Source organism: Octopus sinensis, linkage group LG1 (genome assembly GCF_006345805.1).
Source record: "Octopus sinensis linkage group LG1, ASM634580v1, whole genome shotgun sequence".
NCBI classification, from domain to species: domain Eukaryota; kingdom Metazoa; phylum Mollusca; class Cephalopoda; order Octopoda; family Octopodidae; genus Octopus; species Octopus sinensis.
Window position 1 is genome coordinate 49954673 of NC_042997.1, and position 11261 is coordinate 49965933.

Consider the following 11261-nt stretch of genomic DNA (forward strand, 5'->3'; position numbering starts at 1 on the left):
GGGGGAAACTATTTCTTACCTTGTTTTAGCACGGAAAACGGACGTTAAACGATGATGATGATGAATGAAATGAGTAACAAATTTCATGGAAGACCTGCATTAAATGATGATATTGATGATTATTTTAAATACATTATTCGGTGGCACATGAAAAAACATTCGCGCGATGTCGTTGCCAGTGCCACTGGACTGGCTCCTGTGCAGGTGGCACGTAAAAAGCACCATTTGAACGTGGCCATTGCCAGCACCACCTGACTGGCCCTCGTTCCGGTGGCACCTAAAAGCACCCGCTACACTCTCGGAGTGGTTGGTGTTAGGAAGGGCATCCAGCAGTAGAAACTCTGCCAGATCAGATTGGAGCCTGGTGCAGCCATCTGGTTCGCCAGTCCTCAGTCAAATCGTCCAACCCATGCCAGTATGGAAAGCGGATGTCAAACAATGATGATGACTATGGATTTTCTAATGCTTTAAATTATCACCATCATCCTTATTTAATTACATTTTTTTGCTAATGCAAAGCACACCCAGATACCCCTAAGAACCATTAATTTTTCCATTGATGGGAGTGGAGTAACATATATTGCTTGCTGGGCAACTACACTTTTGATTACACTCCTGGGCATTTGCCATGCTACCTTCTCTAAATAAATACTTCCATCTGCAGTGTTATTGGTAAGACAGTCACCTTGACTGGAGTCACTTCATTTCCTCTCTACTCTTTCTCCAATTGATGCGCTTAGAAGATGTTTACTTCTCAGGTTTGTGGTTTTAGGTTCAGTCCCACTGCGTAACACCTCAGGCATGTCCTCTTCTTTAACCCTGAGCTGGCCGAAGCCCTGCGAATGGATTTTGTTAGATGGAAACTAAAAGAAACTTGTCATGAGTATGCGTGCATCTTCTTGCCTTGACATTGATGGTTTTGAAGAGCATCATTGCGAAATAAGCAGTCTTCCATGAAAATGTATCTGGCCATGGGGAAATATTACCCTACTTGGAAACGGGTGAGGGCTGGTAATGGGAAAGGCATTTGGCCTTAGAAAATCTGCCTCAACAAATTCTGTCTGACCCATACAAGCAGAGAATAGGGTGATTCTACTAAAATTTCAGTTCTGCAGTTCACTTGGCTATTATCAGTTATATCACTGTGATTGGTGGGTGCTAGGGTTTTATTAGCTTGTAGTGATAAACTACTATGTGCCCTGAAAAGTAAAAAGATACCAACTATAGGATTATAAACAAGTCCTATGTGATGATTGTAAGTTTCCAGCAGGTCAGCTAAGGTTTCAGTTTCCTATTTTACCTACATAACATCATTGCTATTAATACCTATAGAATGAAAACCCACTTCGGTCATGAATGACCATGGGATTGCACCAAGAAAGATACCCTCCGAAGTACAAGTCCGGGCAAGGTTGTTTATGGAAGACCAGCTGTCACCCATGCATACCAGCCTCCCCTCTTCATACCACCCATGTTGTGTGAGGGAAAGGGAAAAGCTGACACTGCTTGGCACCAATGATGTTGCAACTCATTTCTGTAGCTGAGTGAACTTGAGCAGCATGAAATAAAGTATCTTGCTCAAAAGTACAACCAACAGCCTGGTACGGGAATCGAACTCACTACCTCGTGATTGTGAGCCTGATGCTCTAACCATTGAGTCATGTGCCATCACCTATAGAATAGGAATAACCAAGTAGTTATATGACTCCGCCTCACTTCTGTATTCTCACATGTGTGATGACATGAGTCAATTTAAGATCCAGTGACCTAAGAAGGCATGCAAAAGCACTACAGGCTCAGTCCCTTTCTCCAGACCAAATCAAAGCAATTCGTAAAATAATCTAATAGTTTTAATATTTCAATAATGTAATTTAAAAAACAAAAATGTTTATATAGTTATGTAAATAAATAGCCTGGATGGGAAAGAGTACACTCTTTCTTTAGTGTCTAATTAAGCATTTCCAAAGCTTGTGCTATCCTCGGAAGTGTCCGAGTTAAAAAATGAGGAATCACTTCCCATTCTATGTTCCATCCCAAAACAATGAATAGTTTTGTAATGACGTAATGAATCATATCATTACTAAAGGAGTGTGTAATATTTCCTAATTTAGACTTTAAAGACCTCTATTTTTCCTTCATAGAACGTGTTAATTAAGCATATCTCTTTAAGAGCTCTTAAAACTTAGAAACAGCCTAAAACAAACAGAGGAAATGCTTTGCATACAGTCGACATGGATCTAGAGTAGTGTCCCTTGTGAGAAAATAGATTAGTTCATCATTGAGTAAAGCTGGTGGCATAAGGACTTCTTGGAGTCCCAGATTTAGTGCTTGGACACATCTTTTGGACATACACACACAGGTGTGTATGTGTTTGTGATTTAACATCCATCTGTATAATCGTCATCATTTTAATGTGGACTTTTCCATTCTTGCACGGGATGGACAGAGTTTATTGAGGCAGATTTACTGTGGCTGGATGCCCTTCCTGTCCCCAACCTTCACCTATTTCCAAGCAAAGTAATACTACCTAATGGCCAGACCTGTTCTCAAAGAATATTGAAAATGAATGACACTGCTTGTATGACAGTGGCACTCATCTACAATTATCAAGTGATGTCAAGACAAGAACACACAAACATTCAGACACACACACACACACACACACACACGAATAAAGAGCATTGTAGTTCACTTGAAGCATTGCAGTACAGAAATAGAATAATAAATGAAATGGAAATGAGGGAGCTTCTAACAATAGAGATGAAAGCTGAAAAACTTTTATATATTTTGGGTGCAGTGGCCCATCTTCAGAAGAGTACAGTCAAAGAAATGTGTGCCAATGTAGATCCTGCCATTTGAGTGCCTGCCCATCTGGCTATCCAAAAGGCAGGATCTATGTAGACATCCTTTCCTTTGACTGTACTTTTCTGAGGATCGGCTTTTGTGCCTGAAATATAGAAAGGCTTTTCAACTTTAAATTCTGCATTGTTAGAAGATTTTGTCATTTCCTGTTTCTCTTTCTCTCTCTCTCTCTCTCCTCTCTCTCTCTCTCACTGATAGTTTGTGTGTGTATGTTCCAATGTGTATGCCTCAGTCAGTATTTCTTGGGTAAAGCTACTAGGCTACTGACAATATGGTTATGTCTGTTATAAACTAACTGGCAGTGCTCATAAATCTGATTTGTTTTAGTTTGCCTGCAAAGCAAGTCATTCCACTCATGTATTTCTATAATGATAAGTGTGAAATTCTGTCTGCCTGTCCATCTGGGACCCCTGTCTCTCAGTCTATATTTATTCTACATAGACATAGTATACCTTTTTGGAATCAGGATGATCCCAGGATTGACAATCTGTCCTTCATTTGGTTCTTAAACATGCATCATTGGGATCAGGTTTGGATGAGGATTTGTTAAATGCTAACAGTTGAGAATTCAAATTTTAAAAGAACTCTAAACCTTTGCGAACTTACAAGCTTTTCATTTAAACTGAATTTAGAGTAATACCATATTGGTAGGGTACCAATAAATGCTTTGTTATTGTTGCACTCTTTAGTTTTGGGCCATAGAGCTAATTAGCCCCTAGTGCAGCTTTTAAGCTAGTATTTATATATTTTTATTGATATTTGAATGATTGATTAAAAAAAAAAAAGAGAGAGAGAGAAAATATGCAACATATGCTATTTCACTATGCAGTTGACTGAAAGCAACATAGTGTACCTAGGTGAAGCATGCGACTTAACACCTGATGAAATGGAGACTGAAATGAAGACCTTCTAGGCCCGAAATCACATTAATATCTCTGCATTCTTATTAAATTTCTTATTAATTTTTATATTGTTTTCTTTTTCTTGTTTTGAATCTATTTCTTATCCAGCTGCCCCTACTTCTTTATTGTAGGGAACGTTAATTCGAGTATTTGATACGTCAGACTGTACACTGTTGCATGAACTGCGACGTGGAGCCAACAGTGCACATATATACTGGTTAGTGTCATCTCACAAACTTTTATTCTTTTATTTATGTCTTAACATCTGATTTGTTTTTTTTTTTGAGATGTTGCACAGTTATTCAAATTTGTGTGTTTGCAAAAATAGGAATACCATTTATTTTTCAAGTTGATGTGGCCGATGCCAATGCCGCCTTGACTGGCTTCTGTGGTGGCACGTGACCTGCTGTGCTTGAGGAGACCTATTGAGTCAAGTACATCAACATCAAAATAAATATCAAATGGAAATTGTAGTTGTGATACCTATGCCGGTGGCACGTAAAAAGCACCATCCGAACGTGGCCGATCTCAGCGCCGCCTTAACCGGCTTCTGTGCCAGTGGCACGTAAAAAGCACCAATCGATCGTGGCCACTGCCAGCCTCCCCTGGCACCTGTGCCAGTGGCATGTAAAAAGCACCCACTACACTCACAGAGTGGTTGGTGTTAGGAAGGGCATCCAGCTGTAGAAACACTGCCAGATCAGACTGGAGCCTGGTGCAGCCTCCTGGCTTCCCAGACCCTGGTCGAACCGTCCAACCCGTGCTAGCACAGAAAATGAACGTTAAACGATGATGATGATGGTGAGAAGCTAGTAAAATGACTTATTTTAGAGCTACACAACAATACTTTAATTGGTAATGTAATTTTTTCTAGAGATGCAAAGTAGAGTAAAACGTAGTCTATTTGCCAATGGGTTTAACCCTTAGCATTCAGATTACTTTGTCAAATCAAGGCTTATTCATTCACATTAATTTGAATTAATCATGTATTATCTTGTAGCCGTGAGATTTCAATGATGTTGTGAGATAGTTTGAACATAAAACTGGTAGAACATTTTGGGCTTGATATGACCTGTTTGAATGCTTAGAGGGTTAATACATAAAACTTTCAAACTCATAGAGAAATTAATGATGATTAAAATAAACTGTAGAGATATGCTAACTCAAACCCTGTAAATCTATAGAAACTTCAAAACCTGGTATGTAGTCCGTGAAGATGAGCAGAGTGATATTTTTATCATAGAATATTATCTTACGTATTTTAAATTTTTATTTCAGTTTAAACTTTAATCAGGATTCAACATTATTATGTGTTTCAAGTGACCACGGTACTGTACACATCTTTTCATGTGAAGATCCAAAGAAGAACAAGCAATCAAGGTATTTTAATTAACAGCCACATAGTTATGTTTATGCAATTATCCCTTGTGCATTATTGTTATTTCCACTTGTAAAAAAAAAAAAGACATTGTTCTAACAAAAATCACTTAAATCACGCATGTCCAGTTTAACATTATAACTGACCCCTAAGTGTCGTTAGTAGAGTCAAATCTCAGCTGTTCTGTATAATTTTTCCCTTTTCCTCCAGTCACAGTAGCACTGTCGAAAATGGTCTTTTTCACACTAACCAGTTTTTTGGGCAAAGTAAGAGAAAAAATAAATCTTGTAAAAGGTTACACTTAGTTGAAACTTCTTGGAAAATTTACTTCCCAACCTCATAGTTCCAAGTTCAGTCCTACTGCATGGCACTTTTGGAAAGCATCTTCTGCTACAGCCCAAGGCTGATCAAAGCCCTGTGAGTGGATTTGGTAGACATACTGAAAGAAGCCTATTGTGTAAATATGTGTGTGTATGTGTCTGTGTTCATCCTCCACCACTGCTTGATAACCAGTGTTTGTGTGTTTACATCCTCATAACTTAGCAATTTGGCCAGAGACTGATAGAATAGATACCAGGCTTAAAAAAATAAGTACGGAGATCAATTTGTTTGACTAAAATTGAGGCAGTACCGCAGCTTGACCATAGTCTAACAACTGAAACAAGTAACATGTAAAAGGTTTCATGTACAAATTTTTTGTTTGGCAGATAAAACAGTTTCAGTTTCTGATAGATTTTTGTAATGTGCGATACTTCTTTATTTGAAAAAGTACATTCACACACACATGCATGCTTGCACGCACACCTGTGGTGTATGGTGGTGGTGATCATTGGGTGTGCTGCTACACTGATCACACTACGATTAATGTTAGTATTATTCAGAATTCGACCTGACTTAAGTTTTGTTTCTGACTTCTAAAAGTGTATTGTTAGTTTTGAAAACAAATTAAGATCAAAGTTATATCAAGATATTGTAAGAAAAAAAAAATTATTGTAAAGAAAAAATAGATTTAGTTTAGGAATTTTAAATTAGTTTGAACATAGGCGCAGGAGTGGCTGTGTGGTAAGTAGCTTGCTAACCAACTACATGGTTCCGAGTTCAGTCCCACTGCGTGGCATCTTGGGCAAGTGTCTTCTGCTATAGCCCCGGGCCGACCAATGCCTTGTGAGTGGATTTGGTAGACGGAAACTGAAAGAAGCCCGTCGTATATATGTATATATATATATGTGTGTGTGTATATGTTTGTGTATCTGTGTTTGTCCCCCTAGCATTGCTTGACAACTGATGCTGGTGTGTTTACGTCCCCGTCACTTAGCGGTTCGGCAAAATAGACCGATAGAATAAGTACTGGGCTTACAAAGAATAAGTCCCGGGGTCAATTTGCTCGACTAAAGACGGTGCTCCAGTATGGCTGCAGTCAAATGACTGAAACAAGTAAAAGAGTAAGAGTAAGAGTAAATAACTTCACCACAAAAAGGAACATGTGACCCTGCTGTCAAAGCAGTCGCACACCCTTAGCCATTGTTTGCCGTTCTCCCATTGTCCTGTGATACACCTGGTACCACCAAATTTCAAGCAAGAGTATAACAAAAGTTTTCCATTATGATTTGTGATTGAATTAATGAATACGGTTAATATTCATAATGAATTTGCCATTTTCAATGGGTGTGCAGTGCACACCCAAAATATACACCCCTGATATATACACACACATACATCTTGTATCCATTTGAGCATTATACAGGGTGTCCTAAAAGTCACTGACAGGTTTCAATTTTTAATAACTTCCTTAACTTTACAAATAAATGCATGAAATTTTGATACAATATAAAGGACATAATGGAAATTAATATGCACAATTCAAATTGTGCAACACCACTACATCACATATGAAAAATGACCTCACTTAAATAGCAACAATTTTTGGCTTCACATGCCTGTGCTCTTTCCAAAACTTGCACTATAACACTCTCAAGAGTTTCAGACCCCACTTCCCTAATTTCTCTATTGATGTTCTCCTTCAGTTGCATCAGGGTCTCCAGCTTGTTGATGCAAACTCTCTCTTTTAGGTATCCCCACAAGAAAAATTTCAAGCTAGTGAAGGCCAGTTGACATTGCTGTAGTGAGAGATTATTCTCTCCAAAGCATTGCCATAGCAACTGCATTGTTTCTCTTTCAGTATGAGCAGTTACCCCATCAAAATTTCATGCATTTATTTGTAAAGTTAAGAAAGTTATTAAAAATTGACACCCATCTGTGACTTTTGGGACACCCTATAGTAACATTCCGTTTCTCAAAGTTTGTTTGTTTTTGTTCACAAAGTTGTTTTGCTTTCTTTATTTCTTTCCAGTTTAGCGTCAGCGAGTTTCTTGCCAAAATATTTTAGTTCAAAATGGAGTTTTTCTAAATTCCAAGTCCCTGGAGGTGCCACACATTGCATTTGTGCCTTTGGCTCTGACAATAATTCTGTGATAGGTAAGCGCTTTTGTTTTGTTTTGAATTTTAGTTTCCTTCTCAAACCATTTGCCTCTCACTGATAGAGAAAGATTCTCATAAAACCTTTCTATACATTAATACTTATTTCTTTATTACCCACAGGGGGCTAAACATAGAGGGGACAAACGAGGACAGACATAGGTATTAAGTCGATTACATCGACCCCAGTGCGTAACTGGTACTTATTTAATCGACCCCGAAAGGATGAAAGGCAAAGTCGACCTTGGTGGAATTTGAACTCACAACGTAACAGCAGACGAAATACAGCTAAGCATTTTGCCTGGCGTGCTAACGTTTCTGCCAGCTCGCTGCCTTATATTAATATATTAATACTAGCAAAATAAAAAAATGTGAAAACTAAAAAATATTCTGTAATGCAAATATACGATCATATAGACAAAAAAAGTGTGGAGAAAAGTTGAAATAAATAGACAAAATCCTTTCACTTTTATATTCTCTAACCAAAACCCTCAAACAATATACACCAAGGCACACTTAAAAAAATATAGAAAGTCATAATACACAATTACAACATATAAATAAATAATAACTAAAATAAAATGTGAAAACCCCTAAAAATATTCTAATGCCAATATATGACCATATAGATTTAAAAAGTATGGAAGACCCTACATACAAAAAAAACTATGTACATACAATGAATTAGAGAAAACCCCATGTAAACCACCATTTTTCCAGGTTTGTTCATTTACACGGGAGCTTTGAGCAAAATGTTATAATACATTACCATCCTTGGCCCATAAGTAATGTGCATGTAAAGTTTGGTGAAAATCGGTTGAGAATTGTGGAAATGTATGCATCAGTCAATATACACATACATACTGTGATTTATATATACGAGATAACTTTCCCTTGTTTATTATATCTCTTATATTGGATGCGTAAGCAGTTGAGAAGATTGTTTCATAGCCATGTAGTTCTTACTTTGAGCTGATTGTGAGGTACCGTAAATAGGTGTCTTCTATCACTGCTTTAGTTTGTGGATAAAATTTGGCAGACAGAAACTGTCCAGAAGCCTGTTACATGTAGGCCTTCGTGTATTCTGCCATAGCTTATCTGGATTATTAACTTTCTGAGGGGAGATAACTCTCTAAAGAAATGTAACTCGATAGGTAGACTTAGTCATTTGAATGAATCAATCAACTGAGTACCAAGTTAATCATCATCATCATCATCATCATTTAACGTCCGCTTTCCATGCTAGCATGGGTTGGACGATTTGACTGAGGTCTGGCGAACCAGATGTCTGCACCAGACTCCAATCTGATCTGGCAGAGTTTCTACAGCTGGATGCCCTTCCTAATGCCAACCACTCCGTGAGTATAGATTTAAAAAGTATGGAAGACCCTACATACAAAAAAGGTATGTACATACAAGTATGATATTATTGACTAAGAACCTTCTGTAGGAAGTGCCTCATCATGAAGACAGTTTTACCCTTTAGTACTTAAACCAGCCATATATGGTTAATATATTTCTGCTTGTTTTATGTTTAAACTGGCTCAATCAAGCTATTTTAAAAATAAACTACTTTTTCAAAATTTTGGAATTTCAGGATAATTCAATAATGTGAATAAATAAGGATTACATTTGACAGAGTAATCTGAATGCGAAAGGGTTAGGAGTCTGAAGCAGTCTGAAAAGAATTAAAAAAGTATATTCAAATAGATATGTATTTAAATAGGTGCAGGAGTGGTTGTGTGGTAAGTAGCTTCCTTATCAACCACATGGTTCTGGGTTCATTCCCACTGCGTGGCACGTTGGGCAAGTGTCTTCTACTATAGCCTCAGGCCGACCAAAGCCTTGTGAGTGGATTTGATAGACGGAAACTGAAAGAAGCTCATCATATATATGTATGTGTGTGTATATGTCCGTGTGTCTGTGTTTGTCCCCCCCAGCATCACTTGACAACCGATGTTGGCGTGTCTATGTCCCTGTAGCTTAGCGGTTCAGCAAAACAGACTGATAGAAAAAGCACTAGGTTTACAAAGAATAAGTCCTGGGGTCAATTTGCTCGACTAAAGGCGGTGCTCCAGCATGGCCACAGTCAAATGACTCAAACAAGTAAAAGAGTAAATAGATGTGTGAATGTCTTTCGTAAAAACTTCACTACAAAAGTTATTCAACTCTTGTCATTTTATCTTATTTCAGTTGTATGTGCTGATGGCAGTTATTACAAGTTCTCGTTCAACACTAAAGGAGACTGCACCAGGGAGGTCTATGCACAGTTCCTGGAAATGACAGACGATCGCTCATAGTATCTGCCGTCTTTGTTATCTTGTTTCCTTCTCTTTTATCTCTATCTGTCTATCCCTGCCTAACTCTGTCTCTCTCTCTCTCTCCCTCTCACATCCATTCTTTCTCTTCTACCATCTACATTTCTTGCTGAGGAATACTTGAAGAGAATGTCATATCAAAAGACACACATATGATGGTGCTTTAATTACTGATAACAATTATGGTTATACAAACCAAAAGCAAAATTCCATATGGAAAATGAAAGACAAAAAACACACAAAAACAACTTACCTAAAGAAGAAATGCAGCTAATATATTTCCAGACATACTTGTGAACCCATGTAAATAAATAATGGAATAAATAAATCATAATACATTTATGCTAGATTTCACACATTTAAATATATTTTCTATATTGTATATTATCATTATATATATATTATATACAAATTATTTATATGTAGAATTTGTTACTCTATATATATATATATATACATATATATATATATATATTGTATAATATTCTCACTTCATGAAATCATCATCATCATTTAACATCCACTATTCCATGATGTGTGTGTGTGTAAAATTGGTTTTGGAGTGGTGAAACTTGAAGCATATGAAGCTAATAGCATGTAATTTTGCACTGAAAAATTCTTTGGATAGAGAAAGTCAGAGGCTGCCAGTGGAATTCAAACGAACATCTTCTGTAAACATTACAGGCATTCTGCCATTGAACCAAAGATCTTTGGATTTTTTTTTCTATCCAAAAAGATTTTTATTCCAATATTTGCATGTTATTGTTTGTAGCTTTATTTGCTTTGAGTTCCTCCACAAAAAAAAAAGAAAAGAAAAGAAAATTATTTTGCATTCTCTTGAAGTTTATAAATTCTGATATTATCATTATATGATATACAATCAAAATCAAACTTAAATTCGATGACTGGCATCCGTGCTAGGGGAGCGCTAAGAGCACCATCCAAGAGTGATCGTTGCCAGAGCAGCTGACTGGCTTCCATGCCTGTGGTATGAAAAAAGCACCATTCAAGCATGATCGTTACCAGCGTCGATGTGAAAAAATATTCGAGCGAGGTCATTGCCCATGCCGCTGGACTAGCTCCTGTGTAAAAACACCATTTGAGCATGGCTGTTGCCAGTACTGCCTGACTGGCCCTCATGCCGGTGGCACATAAAAGCACCCACTACACTCTCGGAGTGGTTGGCGTTATGAAGGGCATCCAGCTGTAGAAACACTGCCAGATCAGATTGGAGCCTGGTGCAGCCATCTGGTTCGCCAGTCCTCAGTCAAATCGTCCAACCCATGCCAGCATAGAAAGCGGACGTTAAACGATGATGGTGATGAT

At 37.7% G+C, this 11261-nt stretch overlaps 1 protein-coding gene across 1 annotated transcript in view; it reads left to right on the top strand.

The window, feature by feature from the left end:
• LOC115217974 (WD repeat domain phosphoinositide-interacting protein 3) overlaps positions 1-10277 on the top strand; it is a 78545-nt gene extending 68268 nt beyond the window's left edge. Inside the window, exons 7-10 of the mRNA XM_029787709.2 lie at positions 3896-3981; positions 5043-5144; positions 7493-7617; positions 9811-10277. Of these exons, the coding sequence (XP_029643569.1) occupies positions 3896-3981; positions 5043-5144; positions 7493-7617; positions 9811-9917 (420 nt within the window). The 3' untranslated portion in view covers positions 9918-10277. The remainder of the gene's footprint in view (positions 1-3895; positions 3982-5042; positions 5145-7492; positions 7618-9810) is intronic.
• The last annotated feature ends 984 nt before the right edge of the window (positions 10278-11261 follow it).